The sequence below is a fragment of the Coloeus monedula genome (genome assembly GCF_965178545.1).
Source record: "Coloeus monedula genome assembly, chromosome: 6".
NCBI classification, from domain to species: Eukaryota; Metazoa; Chordata; class Aves; order Passeriformes; family Corvidae; genus Coloeus; species Coloeus monedula.
Window position 1 is genome coordinate 47,884,648 of NC_138786.1, and position 23,691 is coordinate 47,908,338.

Below are 23,691 nucleotides of genomic sequence, written 5' to 3' on the forward strand. Positions count from 1 at the left end.
AAAAAAAAACTGAACAAAAATTTCCACAAAACTGAAATTGCACATGATTTTATATGAAAACCAGTGGGAATTTTGACCTTCCTCTTCCTCCAAAGGGAAAAGAGGAAGAGAACCAAATTTTGCATTTGATAAATGATTTTGTCATGACTATGTTTTTGTTTTGGTTTACAGATCAACCATGGATTTGGAATATTCCTTACACAGATGCCCCTGATACACATGGAAATATGTGGGTTCCATCATAAATGTTTCTAGTACTCTGTGACATTCCACTTGCTGACACTGAGCCTGCCATGCTACTTGAAAAACTAATTTCTGTTCTGTAAGCTATAATGTCTTCTATAATGGCTGATTTATAGTTGAAAGAAACATTAAAATGTTCATAAGGGAGAGATTCTTGGAGAATCTATAACTGTATTATTACACGTGAACCTGCATTTTTGAATACCTTTTTATATGCTTTTTCTTTACTATGGTTTGTAATACGGTTTTCAAGATGAGAGCTGTTCTCAGAGTGTCTCTCTGCATTTTTAGCTGTAATTAATTTAAAAATTACTGGTTTTTGAGACTGTCAGTTGACCCCAGTAGCTGGAATAAAAGTTGTTATATGTAAAATTTAAGTAAAAATAAAGGCAATCTTGTTAATACCTTTTGTTCTGTCTTCTAAATGTGTGCATTTCAGATTGGGTTGGAACTTGTATCTTGCAAATGTTCTACCAAGTGTTTTATAAAATCAACAGCATTCCATTAATGGAACACATTGCTTATATCAAAAATAGTGTGGCCAGCAGGACCAGGGCAGTGATTGTCCCTGCATGCTTGGCACCGGTGAGGCCACACCTCTAGTGCTGTGTCCAGTTTTGGGCTCCTCATGACAAGAAAGACATTGAGGAGCTGGAACATGTCCAGAGAAAGGCAGTGGACCTGGTGAAGGGTCTGGAGCACAAGTCTTCTGAGGAGTAACTGAAGGAGCTAGGAATGTTTAGCCTGGAGAAAAGGAGTCTCAGTGGAGATCTTACTGCTCTCTACAACTACCTGCAAGGAGGTCATAGCCAGGTGCGGATCAGCCTCTTCCCCCAGGTAACAAGCAAGGGGGACAAGAGGAGCCTTAAGTTTTGCCAGGGAAGGTTTAAATGGGATATTAGGGAAAAATTCTTCACTGAGGATTGTCAGGCATTGGAACAGACTGCGCAGGGAAGTGGTGCAGTCACCATCCCTGTAGGCATTAAAAGATGTGTGTGGATGTAACACTTAGTGATAGGGGTTAGCGGTAGATTTGGTACTATTATGTTAATGTTTGGACTAAATGATGTTAAATACTTGTATGATTCCCTACTTCACATTCAGAAGGAATCTTCCAAAGATGCAATTTCTTTGAAACTCCTAGCAAAGCAATTGGAATGTTGAAAAGTTTAGCCTACTCTAGATGCCCAGTTTCTCATGTTCCTGAGGTTTTGTATTTTTTTTTTTTTCAGATTAGTTTGATAGCGTCAAGGTTATTATGTTCCAGAAGAATTTTTGTTCAGTATGAAAAGTAATGGAAGGCTGTTTTATTTGGTTCTCTATCAGGATGTTTCATTATGTATAAAGTTGGCTCAGGAGTACATTGCAGCCATTCTGTAGCTTCACCAAAGAAAAACAGGGAATTTTGTTTAAGTGTACCAGCTAATCATGTCCAAATGAGATCTCTAATTAAAAAGTACTGACACTGTCAATGAGAGTAACTAAACCTCTGCATGAGTCTTCCAAGTAATTTGATAATGCATTAATAATAATTCCACTCTGACCAGACACTTACTAGTAATCATTATTGGGGTACTCAGTGATGTAGTTTTCTTAATTACAGGTTTGTCAATCAATATTATCAACAGAACTGGTAAATACATTGATTTGTTTCTTTCCTATTATTTTACGATTGTGCTAAGCCTCACCACCACCAATTTGTTGTCCCTAAATGCCTGCACACACAGACATTAGGGAGCTATGTGCTCATGGTGCTGCAGGGTAGGGAAAACAGTGTGTTTCCTGATAATTATGCACAAGTGACTGTACTGAGGCTAATGGCATTGCATTTGGGGCTCAAGCTCACAAGATGTTAACTTTGGTCTGTGGTTGATTTAAATGTCAGCAACGTGTTTAACCTTTTTTTTTTTCCTTTTCTTTTGCTTATGCCAGTGAACACATTGCGTTTCTTTATTCCACCTTGTTTAAATGTTCTGGGTGTGTGACTGATTACACTGTTCGTGCTCTCTGCACACTTCAGTTGTTCTAGCTATCCACCCAAGAGCAGTGGGAATGGTCGCCTGTTTTACACGAAAGTATTCTTTAGAATAAGCCATATTTTCATTTTCTTTTTCAAGATTCCAGTCAATATCAACTTGCTCTTGTTCTATCCTTTACTAGGGAGCACACCCTTAAAAAGCCGCTTTCTCAAGAGACAGTTAAATCACTGCCAAGATCAAAGCTGACAAATAAGGGAATTTGCAGTTTTTGATGATCAGTGACAGTAGTACACGTCTTTCAAAACTGCCAGATGATCTTAACCTGCATTAATGCAATAACTATCTCTATGCCCAAGACAAACACAAAAATGACTATTCCACACTAACAAAACAATATGTAAATAAAGAGGAACTCGATAACCTTGAATAATTTGCCTTGGATAGTCCTTCGGGTAGTGTTATTGTTATTCATGTTCCTTTGGACAATCACATTGATGTCATGGGTGCAAGCAGCTAAAGGCTCTTTTTCCTGCTGTGCTAATCCAAGCCACTCTTGAACAGGTTTGGTGGATGGAGCCATTGGTGTGGACAATGGAGGCTCACTTAATTCTGCTGCCTTTGCTGGCTCAGAGTGCACTAATTGAGTTCTGTCTTCTTTCTGACTGGCAAAGCAGGGAAGTATAGGTTGGTTTGTTTTTTTTTTCCTCTGATAGGAACTGCCAATAATTTTAAAGATACACCAGCATTTTTTTATGGAAGCATGTGGGTTACCTTTAGCACTTGGCACAGAGTCTGCTTAGTTTGGCTGGCATCTCATCTTCTTATTTTTGGCTGTTTAACGTCTTCCAGTATTGCTGCTAATTTTAATTTCCTTGCTGAAGTCTGTGCTAAAGACTAATTAAGAGGGAATAAAAACCTGCAACGTGATGTATCACCTATGAATAATAACAAATAGGAAAAAATGAAACATGACTCCCATCCATCCCTGGCTGCTGCTTTACTGTGCAACATGGAAAAAAGACTTATCTTTTCCCTGTGCCTGTTGCCACACAGGTGGTGATCCTCTCTCAAAAACTGGCCCTGCCCACAATGCACCCTTGGGGCTCAGACCAATACCTAAATATACCTCAGGCTTGCGAGACAATCAATGGCTATTACACTGACTGTACAATTATCTACCATTAAGGGAGATTTCTAAGATGTTAATGTTCATTCCCATTTCATTTTGACTGCAACACAGTTATTAGAAAACTGGGGGGGAGGGGAAGTAGATGTTATAGCTCATTAACCTGCTTTCTAGAAACATACATGTAGGTTGTTTTTCACTGGAAAGAATGTGCTTGTACACTATTATGTTTAGCAGAGCTGAATTCCAGCCCCCAGTTATTTAAAAGTAGAATTCAACACTGTAGCAATGACCAGATATTGCTGAGTTTAGCTTTTCCTTCTTAGAGTGGTATTTCCAGAAGATTTGGATCGAGAGCTCTGCTCTTTGAACCTGCAAATAACGCATTTTAAAACCACATTGCAGCTGGAGAGCTGCTTCTGTCTTCCCTACACAATTTCCCTTTTCCCAATTGCCAAAGCGCTGGAGGACAGAGATGTAACACCTTGTCGGGAAGGCAGTGGATAACCAGACCTGTGGAGAAGGAGGTGCCCTCTTTTGGCAAAGGGCGGTAATTTTTATGGCTTTGATAGTGGGGGCATATCATCGACTGACGGGTTTCACGCCCGGTGACTCTACGAGGCCCCGTTGCCTCGGGCGCTCCTCGGCCCCACAGCCCGGGGCCGGGTACCTGAGGGCGGGAAGGGGGGACAGCCCCCGTCCCTCTGAGGGCTGGAGGCGCCGGGGCAGCCGTCCCCCGCCAGCCCGCTCTGCCCGCTGCTGGCACTGAGCTTTGGTGGCGGCGGCCGCGCCTCTGCTGGGGGGAGCTGCCCTCGGGGGCGCGGCCCGGCCCGGCCCGGCCCGCGGCTCCCCGGAGGCCATGGTGCGGGCGGCCCGGGGCACCGGGCGGCGGGGGAGGGCCGGGGGCGAGCTGCCGCCGGTCCCGCCTCGCCCCCCCCGGCAGGCAGGAGGCGCCTGGCGGTGCCTGTCCCTGCGCCCCGCTCCGACGTGCTCGGGGCGGGGGCAGGAAGGGGATATGAAACTGGCGGGGACGGGAGCCCCGCGCGGCGGGCGGTGGGGCTGAGGGGCTCTGCGAGCCGGGACGGGACGGGCGGTTCCCTCGCCCGCAGGATGCTCCGCAGCCCGAAGCGCGTCCGCTGCGGGGCCGTGCAGGGCACGGCGGGGCCGCGCCCTGCCCCCGGGGCGAAGGTGCCGGCCGGCTCCCGGGAGCGCCGCTCGCCGCCGCCGGGCTCCGCGGCGCCCTGAGCCCCGCGGCCCCGCGTACGGCTGGCGGGAGGCGCCGTGATGCCCGGCGGCGGTAGCAGGGCCCCGACGTAGCGTGGCGGCGCGGCAGCCCGGTCCCGCGGGCGGAGGATGGCGTGTCGCGGCGGCTGCTGCTGCTCCAGCGCGGGTCGCCTGAACGCGGACAACGCGCGGTTCCTCCTGCTGGCGGTGCTGATCGTGCTGTATATGCTGTGCGGCGCCGCCGTCTTCTCGGCCATCGAGCTGCCCACGGAGCGGGAGGCTAAGGAGCGCTGGGAGGAACGGCTCGAGAACTTCACCCGGCGCCACAACCTCAGCCGTGCCGAGCTCCGGCACTTCCTTCGGGAATACGAGGAGGCGAGCGTAGCCGGCATCCGCGTCGATGACATCCGGCCCCGATGGGATTTCACCGGCGCTTTCTACTTCGTGGGCACCGTCGTTTCTACTATCGGTGAGCGGCGGGACGGGCGGGGACCGGGGCGGCGGCGGGGCCCGGGGCGGCGGCGGTGCCAGGGCTGCTGGGGGGCCGGGGATGCGCTGTTCCTCTCCTCGCTGGCTCCCGGGCTCATAGCGGGCTTGTGCCGGTGCCGGGCATGGTCCTGTCTCTTCGCTGCTCCTTTTTTTCCCTTCTTTCTGCCAAAGAGGCGCTGCCGCGGGCGCACCACTCGCGGGAAGCGCTCAGCTCTGGGAGCGCCCCAGAAGCACCGGGCAGCCGGGCCGAGCTCCGGGCGGGCAGGGCAGCGGACACAAGGATGCTCTTCGCGGGTGTCATTGTCCTCAGTATACGGTGGCAGACTTTGTGAGACACCAGTCTCATCCAAAGCCAAAAGCTTTAAACAGTCGCTGTGCGTCTTTAAGTTCTGGGAAATCTTATAGCAAATCTTAGATCTGGAGGTTTCATAGGCTATACGCTCAGAAGGGCTCTTTTCTGAGGATCGTCTGGTCTTAACAAGAACCATTTAATAGATTTTGTGGTGGCCAGCTGCAAAGTGTACAACTTGGAAAGACTGGGTTTCAAACCACTCGGCTTTTTGCTCTTCAGGCTTTTCAGGGCAGAACCGTCAAATCGGTGGGCGCAGCTTATTTCACTTCTGAATAAACCTAAGTTTATTCCGGCTGAAGGAGCCTTCGGGGAAGGTGATACTGAATAGAAATTCCGAGCAGTCTGACAGATGTACATTAAGATGAAAAGGGATAGCACCAGGAACTGACATAAGCACCCGAGGGAGCCCATGGGTGTCAGCAGAAAGTCTTCATTCAGGCATCTGCAGACAGCTAAAAGCCTCAGGGGAAGGGAGCTTGCTTTAGTTAAAGACAGGCAATCTGTGTGCAATTATCACTGTGACAAATGGGATCACTAAATCTTAGTAATGGTATATCCAATTCACATCAGTCTGCCTTCACAAATGAAATGTACATTGATGTATGATTGTTAATTTTTCAGGAAATCTCCATTAACAGTTTTTTCCTGAAGAGGAGATTAGAGATGCCTTGGTTTATGTGGGATGTATAAGAGTTTGCCCTGTCCTGCAGCACACCCCTTCCCTACAACTGAGTTTTTTTAGGTCTGTGGTTATTCTGTTGTTAAAGGTGTCATTGGGCTGGTTTTGTATTTCCTCAGGGCTTCAAGATTTGGGTGGTTTGTGTCCTTAGACCTAAAGTCTGTAAGAGCCAAGAACTGTGCTTCAGTGTTCTTCTGAACTGGTAATTTGAAGTAATTTATAACATTGTTAAGCCCATTTTTGTGGATTGCTGTAGTTTGTTTGCCATTGTAACATCTCCCTTGAAGTGTCCTTCTTGTATGATCAAAATAAATAAACATTGTTTATGCTAACATTTGCTACAGCCATGAAATTGTAGTAAAAATATCAGACCAGACCACACCAGATCTCAAAAGTCCAGCTGCTTTGCCTTTATTCCTAGAGGAGGTCAGTTATATGTGACTTCTTTTCATGATAAATGTTTGCCCAGGCTGCCATTTCAAATCTGCACTGTTGGAGATTCCACAGCTTCCACAAGGAATCCAGCCTTGTGAATTATTACCCTGAGGTTTTCCTGGTGTCTGCCTTACTGCAGTTCAGTGACTTGCATTATTTTTGTCTTGCCATCCTTTGTACTCAGAGAATGGCCTCTTAGGTACTCAAAGACCATTGGCAATGTGTCCCTTCAGTCTTCTCTCAAAAACCACCGTGTTGTAACCCTTTTTGCAGTGATACAGTTACTTCTCACAGGTATTAGCTGATGCCAGTAGTTCTACATTAACATACACCTTATATAAATAAGATTGTTAAGGAGAGAAGCGTATCTGTCATCCTGTGAACTGTAGATGCTCACAAACACAAATACCCACTTATCCACTCACACTTTTTGGTAATTTCTGTAACTTGCTGATTTCCGTTCCCCACATTTTACAGCTCCCTCAATGTTTCTGCAGAAATATCCTCAAGACTCCCTTTTCCTTCAGACTGTGTATGGTCTGTAGACTTTGGCAGTTTACATCCTGTCCCTTCTTTTGACCTGACATTGTTTTTCTCAGTCTTATGAATGATGGCACTTTCTCAGTGTGTTTTATGAATTGCATCATTCTTTCTTTATCTAGTCAGTGGCATTGCACTCTTTAATCATATCAATGGCATATCTCTTTTTTAATCTTCTCAGTAGAATTTCTGCTTTGTGGGACTGACTGTGCATTTCAGTGCTTTAACTTAGCTTGTGCTTCAGGCTGGGCCCTCCGGGCATTCTCAGGACTGTGCTTCAGCCAGGTCTCCTGAGATGTGCCACTCAGAAGTGTTCTCCTGCAGGCTCTGCAACCACATGCTCATTTGTATCAACCATATTGGCATCCTAACAATGGATTTTGTTTTACGCATCTAAAATCAATATTTTGTCTCTCTTCTCAGCCCTTTCCAAATGGTCCACATCTTCTTTCATGCCCCTGTACAGTGCCCCAAAATTAATGTATTACTCTAGCTGCAGCCTTGCTAGTTCTGAGCAAAGTAGAAGGCTTCTTTCATGTGTTTCTCAGTCTATACTTCTGGTGGTTGTATACATTCCTACAGCTAAACAAAATCTGGTGCCTTCAGTTAAAAGTGGTTTTTTAGGAATAGGTGCTTATGACATATTTTTAATATCAGCTCACCTTCTACACTCAGTACTACGTGCTGGTGTAGAAGCTTTATATTTAGCAGGTAAGTTGCTGGTTTTTGTAAACTTTATATGATTTTTTTTTTCTCTTTTACATAACAGGAATTATTTTGTTACTCCATCAGAATAAATTTATTTCTTCCTCAGTAAATAAGGTGAACCTAGCCATTTTGATATACTGCTAAAGCATCACTCAAACATTACTTGTAGCATCAACTGCTTCCTGTACTTTAGCTAGAAAGAAATACCATCACATATTTCAGAGGAAAGTAGAGAGTTTTGCGGTAACTAAGGGAATAATCCTGTCTTTTTAATTAAGATTTGCATAAAATGTTTGTCACATGGATTTTGGAACATGGTATCAGTGCATCAAGTCAAGAGGTCAAAGTTAAATATAAACAGCCTTTTTTCATTTGTCAAGAAAATACAAAGCTAAACAGAGCTGAAGTAGTAAAAAATAATTAAGTTCTCACTTTAGTAATTTAAGAGTTTGTTCCATAAAAGTGTTTATGCCTTTTGCGCAGTGATGTGTCCAGTGTGACCCAGTACTGAGGTTTCCTTTGCAGTAAGTGGAAACATTAGGAATGAAAGAACATAACCACAAATACCTGCCCAAATAGGAGGCTACCTAGACTATCCAGGAAGTGATCTCAAGGAATTATATGGTGTCAAAGCCTCTCAAGGCAGGTGCCTAACTAATCCATACATGGGCAGTGGCCTCCTCCAAAAGCCCACTTTGCTTTCGATCAGCCCTTTGTCACATAATGTAGTGTCCCTTTTGCCTAGAAATCAAGTAGTAGTAGTAATGTCTCAGGATGTGAGAGATCAAAGCAACTTCTCTCTAAATCAGGACTTCAAGCAATTCCTGTGTCTCATCCAAGTGCCCTGCCCACTGGCCTGGGGAATAATTTTAAATTGGGACTCTCAGTGTTTTCTGCTGAAACTGTTCCGCTTTGCATAGCCTAATAAAATACCTGCAGACCAGAAAATAAAAGAAGATCTAAGTCCCAATTTGCACTTCAGTGAATGTTTATGTGTTTTATACAGAGACATACAGCATTAAGTAGGCTCTGGGTGTTCAGCAGCATTAGACTGTAGGGTCACAATCATCATCAGATGCTCTGATGTCTAAGGACCTCTGGCACAGTAGTGCCTCCAAGAAGTAGGGAGCTACTGCCCAGGTGTTTGAACATCTATGCATTGAATCTTCATGCTTATCTTTTGTGACAGACACCTGGGCATCCTCAGTTCCACTGGAATTCCAATAGAAATAGGTGGACATTACTATCCCTGAGTAATACAGAGACCTGGCGCACTGGGGTATTTGCAGCAACTAGTTCCTCCTCTGTTCCTTGAAACCATTGGAAATACACTGGTATTGACTTCAATTGCATCAAGTGAGGAATTTATCAGTGCATCAAGACACCCTCATCTCATGTACAGCTGTTTTTCTTTCTGTAACTTTAGAAAACTGAAAGAACTTTATTTCCTTTTTATTAAAAGAAAACAAACAAAAAACCTAAAACAACAAAAAAAAAACCCAAACAAACACCACAAAACACCTGTGTCCAGCCCAGCCCATATTATGATCTTGGTTAGAACCTGTTCATTTTAACTTAAGTGGAATTGAATGTATCCTGTTAAAAAGGCATAACCTGAAGCAACTTCTCAACCTGACTTATGACATTCCTGCCCTTTTCACAGGCTGCTGGAATTTGGAGGGGATCTCTGGAGGTTGTCTGGTCCAACCCCCACACTCCAAGCAGGATCAGTGACAGCCAGCTGCTCAGGGCTGCATCCTGTTGGAGTTTGGGTATCTCTGTTGGTGGAGACTCCACAGTCTCTCAGGACAACCTGTGCCAGTGTTTGACCAAGCTCACGTTAAAAGAGTGTCTTTTTCTCCCATTCAAATGGAATTTCCTGTATTTCAATTTGCACCTGTTGCTTCTTGTCTTCTCTGTGTGAACTGTGTGAGCAGTGAGGGAAAGGAGGAAATTATATCATCTTCACAAAATGAGATACATTTTCTGAAGAAATTGTCAAAATTTGCATCCTTCCTGTCTGCAAAAAGCGGCAGCAAATTGAGCTGGAAGTGTAAAGTCTTGGTACAAGGTGAGAAAAGAGATATGTTAACTGATGCATTACCTGAGGCCCAAAAGGTAATATTGCCTGGAGTGAAGGCTGAGATTTTTACCATAGAGAGCGATGAGCAACCACATGGTGTATTGTACAGAAGGGATAGAAGGAGTCACAGCATCTTCTTTAAGCAGCATCTTAGAAAGGGTTCCTCATGGAAGTGGTGTTTGCTAATGGGAAAGTCTGCATGGGGTGAAACAACTGCACTGCTCATATTGCAGCCATGTCACGGAGTGAAGGAAGGAGTTCTAGAAAGTGTCAGAAAGTGCCTGTTTCCTCATTTTCACCTGTCAGTGCAGTTCCTGCTAATTGGAGTTACAGCTGTGCAAAAGAAAAGTGTGTGATAATGCCCAGCAAACCACCAAGGTTGTTAAACCCAGAGAGCTGTTCATAGCCTTGAGACCACCCTCTCTTTCCTGTATACAGACTGAGCAAAGAGTGGCAGCTGCAGAAAATTCTCCACCTGGGACCATGGCCAAGCTTGTATCATGCCAAGCTTGGCCATGGTGTCACAGAGACCAAATGATCTGCCATTACCTAACAGTACCATGTCTGAAGTATTCAGAATCATAGAATTGTGGAACGTCCTGAGTTGAAAGGGATCCACAAGGATCATTGAGTCCAACTCGTGACGCTGCACAGGACACCCCAAGAGTCACACCATGTCCCTGAGAGCATTGTCCAAACACTTCTTGAACTCTGTCAGGCTTGGGGCTGTGATGACTTCCCTGGGGAGCCTGTTCCAGTGCCCAGCCATGCTCTGGGTAAAGAACCTTTTTCTAATATCCAGCCTAAATCTCCCCTGACACAACTTCAGGCCATTCCCTTGGGTCCTGCCACCGGTCATGAGAATGAAGAGATCCTCTTCATTCTTACCCTCCCCTTCCCTTATCGAGGAAGTTGTAGACTTCAGTGTGGTCTCCTCTCAGTCTCCTTCAGGCTGAATGGACCAAGTGACCTCAGCTGCTCCTCACATAGTTCCCCTTGAGGCCCTTGATGATATTCATGGTCCTCCTTTAGATGCTCTATAACAGTTTAATGTCTTTTTTATATTGTGGTGCGCAAAACTGCACACAAGCTGCAAACAGCTCTAACAATTCAAAATAACCTGCTTTAGCCATTGAGCCATAAGCAGAGCAGGAAAGGCATCTCTAGAACAAAAGGCTTTTTAGGGAAGTTGCAGGCTAACTGAGGCCAATTACTTGCCTTACAGAGGCATGTAGTTGTCAACTCACTGAAGTTCTAATTGCCACCAGCCTTGGACTGCATCTGTTAATAAACTAGAACATTGCCCACCTTCGAAAGACACGCTCAAGTGAACGGTTACTCTAACTGTACCAAAAGCTTTCTATAATATATGATAGATCTGTATAAAGCAAAGACATAGGAAAAATGTGAAAATATAATGATAGGTTTGTCACCAGTCTCTGCTATATGCAGAACAATGTAGAAATCTTAAAGCAAACCATGTAATAGAAGGGAAGTATAAAATTAAATCAACCTGGAAATCTTACTTTTATAAGCAAGGTCTAAAAAAGGTACAGGTGTGATAGTCTAGCATGTTCTCTCTTGGACACTGGTTAAAATAAAAGTTAAGCCACATAGTTATAACCCACGAGGTTAGGGGAAAGGCCAAGTTCATTCTCACAAGTAAATTTTCTTCCTTCTGTTAGTGCCAGTCATCCAATTTTACAGAAGATATCTAAAATAAATTGCATGAATTAATATGTCCTAATGTGCCTGTTCTCTGACTGGAATAAAATAGCTGATGTGCCAAGTGCAAAGGTTGATACTTCTACTATTAATGTTGAAATTTTGGTGAAATAAAATCCCACTCTAGCAATCTACAGATGGACACCCAGGCAGTGGCTGAACCAGATCAGCACACCGCTGTTGGCAATACTGACTGTAACTTCTCTGCCACAAGTTCTCTCTCTCTCTCTTAAATGAGACCAGTAAGTAGTTAAAAGCGCTCTGAACTCTGTAAAGGAAATCATGTTATCAGTTACCCTCTCTCAAGAAGATTGGGATTAGGTTTTGTGTGAGGAGTTAGCATTTTCCAGGGCATGACTTTATCATATGGGGATTTCTTTATTTGCAAGCGAATATGCTGGGACCTGAGCACAAGTTCCCTAGTAAGTTTTTGAAACGTATAAGCAATGTGAGAAAAAACCTTTCTGGATTTGATTTTAACCTAATAAGTGTAGAAGGCAACTTCTATTACCCCAGAGTGGCAGAGTTCATTATTCTTTAGAGGGAAAGGAAGAAGTACAGAAAATCAGGGGATTTTGAGAGCAGAACTTTAAATACAGATGTGCAGTTTGGAATCTCAGAGGAACTAAAACTAAAGAAAAATTATTTAAGGCAGGCTATCAGTTTCCTGGACAGAGGATATGAATGATCCTGGCTCAAGGGATCCAAATGTGAAGTGTGGAAGGAGGACAGGAACTGTAAAGTTAAATTTTAAGTTAATGTCTGTTACAAGAAGGACGCATATAGAAAATGGATAGAAAATTAGATCCATGAAGACAAATAAAAGGAATAAAATGGAAATATGGGATCAGATACAAAACTATGCTATTAGCAAGGAGTGTCAAGGGTGATATGAAGTGCTTCATCAGCACAATACTGATGAGAAAGACTAAGAACAACATTGGTCTGCTGTATAGAAAAGAGGAAGAGCTCTCAAAAATTGATTCCAAGAAGGCTGAAATGTGTAATGGCTTTTTCTGTATCAGTCTTCTGAAAAGGTCAACTCTGAACTGATGTGTGGTGCAATTAACACTTGTAAGAAAGGGGAAAGTAAAAGAATGGGCTAGAATCCCTAAATCTGTCAGATATTTTTAAATAATTTAAGCTAACTCAGCTGCATTCTAGAATATTCAAAGAAATTGCTAAAGCAATAAGGAGCACTCTGGCAACTCATAGAAGGATTTGAAATTCCAGGCAACTTAAAATGACAAACATTTTGCCAGTCTTTAAAAAAGGAGTGATGACAGGAAGAAATTAAAAAAGAATGTGTTTAAATTGCAACAAAGAAGTTTCAGGTTCTATAGGAGAAAAAGTTTTCTAAATGAAATTAGAAAAAAATTGTGCAGTCTCCCTAGGAATGACATTGAGACTTCATCACCAGAGTCCTTTACACTGAAGTTATCCAGATACCCCACAAGAATTATGTCAGAATCCTTAATTCCCTCATTTTGCAGTAAATGGATGAGATTACCTTTTTCTGCCTCTGCCAGGGCTTTTTTTCCCCAGATTCTGTGATAGTATGTATTTATTATTCCTGTTATCCTGGAGAAAAAAAAAAAAAGGCAAGGTGTTAATCATGCTGCATATAGAGTCTTGTTCTTTGGTAATTTTTAACTTGTATTTTTAGGTTGCAAATAAAAAGAATTTTTTGACAAATTTACGCCAAACTTCTTAGATTTTTTTTTTTTAAACCTTCAGGAAAAAACCAACATTTTAATATTAAGATTAAGCAGGCTTTGAGATGTGCAATTATGCTACCCTGTTTGGTATACATCTCAAATTAAATAAACTTTAAACCAGCCCAAAATAGAACTGATCATGGACTGAGAAGCACTTACTTAATTAAAGCAGTGGAATCAGATATAACAATATCTTTGCTGCTGCAATGAAAAAAACAAAGCTGGATGGAAAAATAGTCATCAAGAAAACCAGCTAAAAATAAACAGAACATTCTTTTGAAGATCTTGGTCCTGCATGGAGTTAAGTACTTTGCTGGAAGTCTCTGTTTTGGCAGCTGTACCTCCTTCTGCTTGTGTTTGACATACTGGTATGACTTGGAGACAAAGAGCACGAGGAAAGTACTGTTACTGTCCATGTTTTGCACAAAACACTGCTGAAAATGGAATGTGGTCCTTCAGGTGACATGCAGAAGGGACCACGTAGGAGCCCTGTGTGTCTGAATGAAATGTTGCCGGTTCTCTGGGTGGACATGGGAAGGAGCCTCCATTCCCAGGCTATTGCACTGCAGCCCTTTGCAGAACTGTGAGGAGATCAGGGCCTTTGCAGCTCCTTGGGAGACTGGGCATACAAACACAGGGCCGAGGAAAGCTCCAGGAGGTATTGCCTTCCTCCGGATGGGCCAGCTGGAGAATGCATCCATTCCCCAGGCGAGTCCAGCCTACTCACCTTGTGAACTGATAGCCCTGCTATTATCCCGATACTTCTGCCTAATACTTACTTCTAAGGCGTCTCTAATTTTCCAAGCCAGAAATTTCCCGAGGAGCCTGCTGCAGGCTGAACAGGAGATCAGTTCTATGGACTGTAGCACTCACCACGTTTTCTGTTTTTGGACTAGAGGGGTAACAAAAGTTTTCCTATTTCCTGGAGGAAAAATTCCTTTTTTTCCTATTTCCTAGAGGAAAAATTACTTTTTAAATTGAAAGCAGAAGCCTAATCAGGGCTGAGAAGATTAGACATGCCATGAAGTGGAATAAGTTGGATGGAGAAAAGAAAAACACTTATTTAAACAAATTACTTGCTGGTTACAGGAGCAGCCTTAATTTGTCCCGTGGATGAATTCTAGGATAAAGAGGGTCTGGGTATGCTGAATGGTGAGGCTGTTAAAGAAAAAAAAGAGACTGTATTGACTTAAGTGATTAATAACTAGTCAGTTTAAATAATGATGTATATTATAGTTATTAATATAAAATAATTATTTTGACTTGGATTAACCCACATATACAGAGAGGGAAAATTTTTTTCTTAATTATATCATAAATGCTGGGGGAACGCTTGCAAACTTAAATCCCAATATTAGCTGACTGTCTTAAATGAGTTTTAGAATAGTTTGGTCAAGATATAAAATACTGAAAGGCTTTGTTACTATTTATGTTTACTCATGGATAGTAATGTTTGTCCTGTGGAATTATTTCTGCTGTTAGTTTCAGATGACTGTTTTACCAACAGTTAATATATTAAAGTTTTTTCAGCACATTAAAACTACTTAAAACCAGAATTGTTTCAATATTAAAAATGAAAAAAAAGAATTTTTTTAGCTAAATAGTGAAATATTATTCTGTAATTTAAATTGCCAGGAAAAATACTTAGTACTATAACATGGAAAATTTTATAGCATTCATGAGTCTTCAGTGTTCCATTGATTTCACACTGCCATCCCTGAAGGCAGAATATGGCTCATGGAAGTGTTTCAGACTTCTTGACAAGTGAAAATTCAATATATCAGTAGGTGCTGTTGATGGCAAATATAGCCCAGGCTTTTTGCAACCTTAACCAGTTTTGAGTTTGAGGTGGTTATGTTCTCACAGTGAGAATATTAATAAGACTCTAAATGTGATTTTATGCACACAGAACTAATCATGCCTATTTTAAGTGTAACTGGTTTTAATAGAAAGCAGTTCTGCTGAAAATCTGATAGTTTCAGTTACTGGAAAACTAAAGAAGTGGAAAGTATATATTCCTTCAGTGTAAATATATAACATTGTAAAAAAAACCCAAACCAAGAAGCAAAACATTGAATTTTAAAGTACTAAAGGTAGGTGCAGACTAAAAAAAAACCCAGTTTCCTCTTTTAAGCATGTATTTGCATCCATTTTGTACTTTTCCACAAGACTCTTTGCGGTAATTAGTCAGAGCTTACAGCAACAGCTGTCCAGCCTTCTTGCTAAAATAGACTGTTCCTCATGTACATCTGTGCTAGTGATTCTCTCATTCATACCTGCCTGTAGGGACAGCTGAGCTTTGTTGATTCTCTCTGGTAGAGGATAATGCTTACCAAATAGGCATGATACTGAGTTCCGTGTTCTTATGCGCACACATGAAGTTATTTATATCGTCAAGCTCAAAAATCTTGAAAAACTTAGTTAGAGCAAAACCAGCATGTTCCATGAATGGCATGGAAAATAAGGAAATATAGTCCAGTTAGAGGCAGAAATATTTTTCTGAAGTTATTTCCATAAAGATATAAATAGGATAGTGCTGTTAGAGTAAAATCTTCTCTATATATGTAACTTTTCTTTCATATTGCAGAATAATTCCTTTTCATAATAGATCTTCCTTTTGTAGTCTTCTTACATCACATCTCTTTTCCATTCCCTGTATGCTATGCACTGGCAGTGTTTTGCTGTTTGTTCTAAGAAAAATATTTTGTAATGGCCAATTTCTATTATTTTTCTAAGTAGGAGTTAATTTTGTTATACAGGCTGCTCTTCTTCCTTTCATTTTTCATGTATAATGCTTTAAATAGTAATTCTCATCTGCTCAAAGAGCTAGAGTCTGCCTTGTCCCTCTCATGCTGCAGTATTCGTAGTTCATCAAGTCAGCAGGTCCATGTTTGGACTGTGGTTTAATGAGAAAGTTCTTAAGACTGTCTGCGTTCTCCAGGGAGCAGTTCTGGCCATTCCTTCCTCTTTTGCCACAAATCTAAACGTCCTCTGCTGAAGGAGATGCTGCCTTTCAGACAAGCTGTAAACCAAAACCCTGCGGCATTAGAATGGTCCTGGCACCCTCTGTAAAACTTTAGCCTTGCCCATATTTTAATTTTGATGCTCCTGGTAAAGGTACATAAAAGGAATTTTCACCATGTTTTCAGTTGGACACTATATTCTGGCTGTTCTCTGACACCCCACAGGGATATAAGTTTCAGAAGTTATAGTATTGAAGTATTGCAAAAAGAAATAAAACGTAAATAAATAATAAAATACTCACAGATGTCCTTAGTTATAACTTTCTTGAGGACCATCAGTGACGGTTTCAACATTCCTACATTTTTTCCTTCTAATTTCTTTGTCTGGAATCCAAAAGAGCAGAGCAATAGAAGGTAGCAGGTAACAGGCTTGTCAAAGTACTAAATATTTTGTAATTTATACAGCTAAAGCTGCATTAGAAAAAGCTTTGCAAATTGTCCTTTTATAAGGAGAAATGTTGCTACTGCACTTGCTCCTCTACAATGAGTTATTTCCTACCTCAAGAACTGATTCAGGAGAGTATGGGAAAAAGAAATTAACTGGATGAGGTTTTATTGTAGAAACTTTTGAACTGTTTTCCTGATGTGTTTAAAATTGAGCATGTGAATAACAAGGTGAGTGAATTTTCAATCACTTTAAAAGCCATCTTTTGCACTGTACTTCTATACAGATTGTAAAGTTTTTCACTATTCAACTCAAGACAAAATAATGAGTTTGGAAGTATGGTTTTATTTAGTCTTCAAGTCTATGTCTTATCTTGGAACACTGTTGCACTAAAGTTATTGCATATAATTTTAAGACTTAAAAAAAATCTCACCAGCATTCAAAGGGATAAATAAAGTGTTTCATACAACCTGTCTGCAGAGCCTTCTCACCCTAAAGAAAGCATTAGTATGACTCAAAATACACACAGATCTGCTTTGTTTACTAGGTGATTTTACAGTCATGTTTTATAACAAACTTGAACTTTTAATTTTGTTCCCATTAAATAAAAAACATCCAATATCATCCATTAGTATCAGTTTGTGTATTTGCTCTTCCTAAAGTTCTTTCCTGCTATTGCTGAGGCTCATCAACCTAAATACCCCATTGAAAAAGAATGTGTAAATCCTACTTTGAATCTTCTGTCTCTGTTAAAGGCAGAGCTTCATTCACCTGAATATCACCACTCTTTTTAAGCAGATGCCTGGGCAGCAAGCTGGCAGAAGTGAGGAGGGAAGGGCCAGTAGAAGTGATCAAGGCAACTGCAGACAAAAAGGACCTCCCTGTAATGGGCAGTGGGTGTTAAGGATGAGGATCACAAGCTTAGAGTCACCTGCTGAACTACAGCAACAGCACAGGTACTCACTACCCCTTGCTCAAACTAAAGCAATCTAGCTTTCTTTTAGTGTCACTGAATATTATCCAGGCTAAATGTCTTTGTGCCTCATTCATGGGTGCTTTGCAGGCATAGGCCTGGATGAAGAGCATGTTCAATGTAGGCATTTGCCTTTCGACAAAGAAGCTATGCTCCAAAACATTTTGCCTTGTGTATTCCTGGACTACTTGCTTTAATGGTTTAGTGGTGCACTTGGCAGTGTTTGATTAACAATTAGTCTCAATGATCTTAAAGGTCTTTTCCAACCAAAATGATTCTGTGAGTCTATAATCCATCCTAAGATTTTGTTCTTTATACATGACAATTAGGGCATCGCACAGGTGCTTGCTCCTACAACATTTAATTTCTTTATTAATGACTTCGAGCTTGAAGCTTTGTTGATAACTTCCTAAAGAGGAAAACACCTTTAACATAATGAAGGGATCCATTCATTAATGATGTCTGTCCATTTATTTCACATCGAAAATGCCTGTTTTTCTTCTCACCATTTCAGTGGGAAGTGTTTTAATCCCTTAGAGCGTTTGCAGAAAATATCATCACTTGGAGTGGGTGCAGTTCGTGTTTTCTTTGACTGTGGCAAAGGCTTAAAATTGGCATAATCTCATCATAAACAAGAGTTCTGAATTTAAAACTTCACCTATGTGTATGGATAGGGGAGGGACCCATCCTATAGCTGTTGTAAGAGTTTCTTTAACAAGGAACTAATGTGATCCAGGAACGTATTTGGGATAAAAATAATCTCTCTCTATATATAGCTTCCCTCTTGTCTCAGCTTCAGCCTGGCATCTCCTGTGCTGTCCTAAACATGCTGAGAACCTTCCTAAGGATGTAGAAAATTATGCAGATTTCTGCACAATCCTTGTTGCAGAGATACAGCTCACATTGCTACAGCTACACCATGAGTGCCATTGACAGGACGTATCTGGATGGCAGAAAATTCTCTTCCAGGCTAAGGAGTCACTTTGCTCCGAGACAGCCAGATTGGTATTTAAGCAGTCACCAAAGCTGATGAAGAAAGGGCACAAGTGTGTTAACTGTCACTGATTCTGCATACTTTTGGGGCATCCTTTGTCAGTCTCTTGTGCAATCCTAGCTGGATTTCAAAACTGCTCTGATTCAGTGGGGTGCCTGGGGTGATCCTGCTGTCATTGACACACACCCACACACATCCATACACACACATCCTCACACGCCACTCAGCTGCTCAGGAGAAAATTCCCTTGCAGTAGAGCAATCTCTCTGACCATCTGAGGTGTAACTGTCCATACTAGGGTACGTAAAGTGCTGGTTAGAATATGTGACTTCAAGTAGTGGTTTTTTCATATTTTTTTTTCTTTTCCTGGAGCTATTATCAGCAGCACTTTCACTTGCAAACAGATAATTTTTTCCATCACAGAACATATTTCACAAGAACAAAGTAATAGGGAGCAGTCCAAATCTAGCATGAAAATGACCATCTTAAAAACATACAAAAACACCAGCTCATTTTTCTATGTGTTTATTTGCTTCTCGAGCTGTGAGCTACAACAGTCTCATACCTAGAATTACCTCCCCAGCAGATTAAAAGGGGAGCATTGGCAAGTGTTTGCAATCCTGACAAAATCATGTCAACTCCTGACATAATGAGTAATAATAAAAAAAAAAAGTGTGAAACACATTTAAGTATTAGTTTGAGATATTTTTAAGTTGACAGAGAATTAGCACCTTATCAGCAAAAAGATAAATGAAAGCAAGAAATACGGGTGAGCAGAAGTGCTGCTCTGACTTCCATAAGCACTTCTCGGGATGTGCTCCAAGTGCAGGCCACTGGTCTGAGGTGCAGCTCTCTGCAGTGAGGAGGCTCTGAGAGTCAGAAGCCAGATTTTGCCTGGCTATGATATTAGAAAGGTTGAGTGACAAAGCTGTAAGTTAAAATAGCTGTGGAAGAAAGGAATAAATGTAAAGGGCTATGAATTTACAGGAAAACAATGAGTATCCACAGCAGGGATTGGTCTTCTCTGATTGGTCTGAAGTATTAAAATCACATCATTTATTTACCTTTCATGTTAAATAGCAGATTGCAAATACAGTCACCTTTCTCTCTCCTCACCCTCTGCTGTTTTGTCCTATCTACTGTCTGGAGCTGTGCCCAAACTGTATAGCTGGAAAAACTGAACCCATGTGCCTTGATTGATGCCTGGGATTTGTGAGAGGGAAGCTGCTCTCAGCAAAGCAGTATGTACAAGCATTTATCTAATACTGTCTCTGTAAGAGTCTTCTGTAACCAGGGATATGGAATCTGTCTTACTGGCTCTCAGTATCCAGCCCCCTATTCCCCCACTGCCTCGGGATTATGCCTCCTGTAGCTGAAGAAGGACTTGGTTTTGGCAAAAATATTTTCTTCCTCATTCTTCAGTTCTGTTTTGCAAGTGTTATTTTCCATGTAATGCCTAGTGGGCCCTGGCCCTGTATTCCACTATAATGCAAAAATCACGGATGCAGGTAACCAATTACAAAGATGTGGGTGTTATGGGGTAATTTCCTCCTGACACCAGCTGAATTTAATGTTCTGACCTCGAATAAAGAGAGAAAAAATTTCTCTCTTGTAAATCCAAACATTTTGTCATAATTTTGTTTATCCTTTAGTGGTAAATTAGGCTGCAGAATATCTGTGTCTCCATTTCTGAAGGGCTACTGCATAATACAGACCAAGGTACCAAATGGAGATGTGTTTCTTAGCAGAGCTGTTTACAAAGCAGACACTGAGTTTTCTGAGGAAGAAGCTGGCTGGTAGTTGGTAACCAGCCCAGTAAAGCCCTCAACTCTGCAACTGTTCCAGGGCACAGTTTTGGTGCTCAGAGTGCAAGAGGAGAGTTTGCAATAGCACTGTCATCAAAGAGTTACAGGAAGCAGGTGACCTCATGGAGCTAGTTCAGGCTCAAGATACCATTTACACAGAGACTCCAAAAGTCTCTACAGATCACACACAAAAAGTTACCTGCAGGAATATTTGTTTTCTTCTCATTTCTCAGAGCAGCATGGAGCAGGGAGATACGTAATGCCAGGGGTTCTGCACACTGCCAAGTGCTCCAAGGACTCCACTTGCTGAATCTAAAAAAGAGAGTGGTTTCTAGAATCTTTCTGGTATTGGGACAGTTGGGGACCTTTTACTGGAATAAGGATAGTTTCTCCCCATGCCAAAGGGAGCCTGAGAAGTGCTGTGTGTCTGAGAACTGCCAGCACAGCTGGGCTGTCATGAACCTTTGGTTCTGTGACAAACTCGTGTTGGGGTAATGAGTTACTTGTGACTGCACAAGCCACAGAGGGGGCTGTCCCTGAGCCACACACAAGGAAACCAGAGCTCTTTAGCAGACCACTAAGGACGATGGCTGCTCAGTTGTCAGAATCCCGTTTCTGTTTTGGGAAAAATATGTCAAAACCAAAATGTTTCTTTGAATTGCTTGGGTTTGATACTTTGTTATATCCCATGAAAAAATGTTTTGTTAGAAATTCCTAGTTAATTCTACTACACAGAAACAATTAGCATATAAGTAATTTTCTTTCTTTGTTCCCTTACTGTTTTTCATCTTTCAAAGATGCTCTATTTTTAAAATTAGAAATGAATCAAGCCACTGGCAACATGGTATTTTCTTCACATCAAGTGACTATTATGGGACTTGGTAAGAAGTCAGTTTATTCTGCCTGGTGAAGTTCATCTGTGGTGGCCAACAGAATCCTACTTAAATCCAGAGAGAGAAAACAAACTTTTTTGTTCCATAGAGGATGTCAGAAACCTATGCCTTAAATACAGAACCAAATTCAAATTCTCCTTGGCAAAAAACCCAACAGTGCTGATCAACATAAATATAAGAAAGTGAAGTCAGCTTTCACCACAGTTTCTGAGGCTTGTGCTCTTGCAGAGCTCTAACTCAGAGACTAGATAATTCAAACCAGTGATAAAACATGGATGTAGACCTGCAGAGAGGTGTGTAGCTCCCTTTTATGGCTTTAATGAAGCTTTGTCCAGAGCAAAACAATAGGATCCCAATGCATTTTAAGTATTTTGTAAACTTGTCTTGAAAGAAGCATCTTGAGAGTCATAAGTTATGCAGACATTCCATCTCTTCATATATAATTGCCAGTTAATAAAAATGTTAAAATGGAATAAATAACTTTACTGATTAATGCTCCCAGCAGCAGTGAGGCAGAAAATTTTAAGGTTACAACATGGTGTTAGCATGCAAGAAAGGAAAGTGGTAATGACAAACTTTAACAATATGTTTTGTGTTAGATGTAAATGTAATTGGTTGTCATTACTTCATTAATTAGGAGCTGATCAAAAGACCTATAGATAGAGAGAAGCAAAAGCCTCAATTGCATCAAAGGCAACTTTTAAGTACTTGGAATAACAGTCTTATCAAAAGAATGACAAATACTTTTGAAGCATATCACTACTGATTTTATATCCATGTACTGTCTTTAGCACTTGCCCTTTCAGAGGAAATCCAAAAAGGTAAATCTGTGCAAGATACCACAAAACTAAGCAATGTAGAACAAAAAGATACTCAGCAGAGTAGATGCATAATCAAACACTGGATCAGGCTAAGAAATAACATGAACTGGTTAGGTTTTGTTTTCTAAAATCATTAATTCAGTTCTGTGTCAAATAGAAGCAATAACAGTAGGGTTTTTAATTTCAGAAGTTTGTTTCTAAAATGGAGAATGTCATGTTTGCCATTAGTTTGGTCAAAGAAACATATCCCTCTCAGAGCCTTCCTGGGTCTTGTTTTTTGTTTCAGGACTCAGTGAAGCTGTGGGGTCTCAAGTCAGGAGAGGTTCAACAGACACTGCTATGAATGGTTTTTCTACTTTATATAAAATTGCTTTCAACAACCACAGACTTTGTACCCAATCTTCCTTTTTTGTCCCTCATTATTTACTTGTTCATTTTTTCGTGACCATTACCTTGCCGCTGATGACAATGCAGGCATGACTGAGGGTTTCAGGCTGTGTTGGACTGGATCTTGGCTTCTCTGAAGAGTGCTTTTCTAGGACAGAGGTCTGGAGAATCTCCTTCAGGCTTTTACCTGAGCCAGCTGTCTTGTGGGACAAGCTAGGGGGCTGACAGGAGTGGTTTTTCCAGAAGCAGATTCATGTGGAGAACCTAATAACCCTGAAGTATCAGAACTACTTGTTTTCTTCCTTGGGGCAAGTAAAACATATAAACAGGTATCTGCAGAAATTAGTTGTAATTTTTCCTTCTGAAATTACACACAAAATGTAAATGTAGTCAAAATTTCTTTTTTGCCCTTTTTTCTCCATTAATTTCTTCACAGGACAATGAAGTATAGTTTGTTTTCTTCATCCTGGCATTTCTTACAGTGAGGGGAAGCAAAAGACAAAGTGAAGTGCTCTGTAAAACCTCAATCTCAGGAGAAAAAAGTAGCTACTATTTAGATTTATTAGATTTCAAGTCTTTAGTGTCCATTCAATTTTACATATAAAATTTTCAAAGTATTGTGACAAAAATATATAGGCTTGAAGTTCTGAAAGGAATAAACCCAATATGTGCTCTTGAGTAAATCCTCCTACTGTTGATCTGAGGACTGCAGAATCTGCCAAACCTTCTCATAGCAGCACCATGGGAACCTCTGGGACCATCACAGGGTTCTGTGATTACTGTCAGAATATGCACAAATTAGCAATTAAAACAACAACCCTGCAGCATTGTAGAGATTATTATCTCCTTTGAACCTTTCTGTACTGCAACTGATACCAGTTTAGTTTCATTAAATTAAGAGCATTTTGTTGGAAAAACCATCATTGTCCCCTTTGACACAACATAATGAATCATGGCAATATCAGTTTCATGGTCATTAGTCAAACTCTGTGCCTGAAGCGTGAAGCCTAAACTGGGGGCCTTTCTGCCCTTATGTCACAAGGTGCCACACTGCCAAGGGTGGCCTGGACATGTCACCAGGAGCCAAAGTGACAGAGCCACCATGCCTG

General features: G+C 41.4%; 2 protein-coding genes across 2 annotated transcripts in view; both read left to right on the forward strand.

Moving 5' to 3' along the window:
• Positions 1 to 297, forward strand: part of TDP1 (tyrosyl-DNA phosphodiesterase 1) — a gene marked incomplete at its 5' end in the record, with an annotated part of 42,969 nt that extends 42,672 nt beyond the window's left edge. Inside the window, one exon of the mRNA XM_082282848.1 lies at positions 172 to 297. Coding sequence (XP_082138974.1) covers positions 172 to 245 — 74 coding nt within the window. The 3' untranslated portion in view covers positions 246 to 297. The remainder of the gene's footprint in view (positions 1 to 171) is intronic.
• Positions 298 to 4,701: 4,404 nt separating this feature from the next.
• The window catches only part of KCNK13 (potassium two pore domain channel subfamily K member 13), a gene marked incomplete at both ends in the record, with an annotated part of 49,190 nt that continues 30,200 nt past the window's right edge, over positions 4,702 to 23,691 (forward strand). Inside the window, one exon of the mRNA XM_082283644.1 lies at positions 4,702 to 5,041. Coding sequence (XP_082139770.1) covers positions 4,702 to 5,041 — 340 coding nt within the window. The remainder of the gene's footprint in view (positions 5,042 to 23,691) is intronic.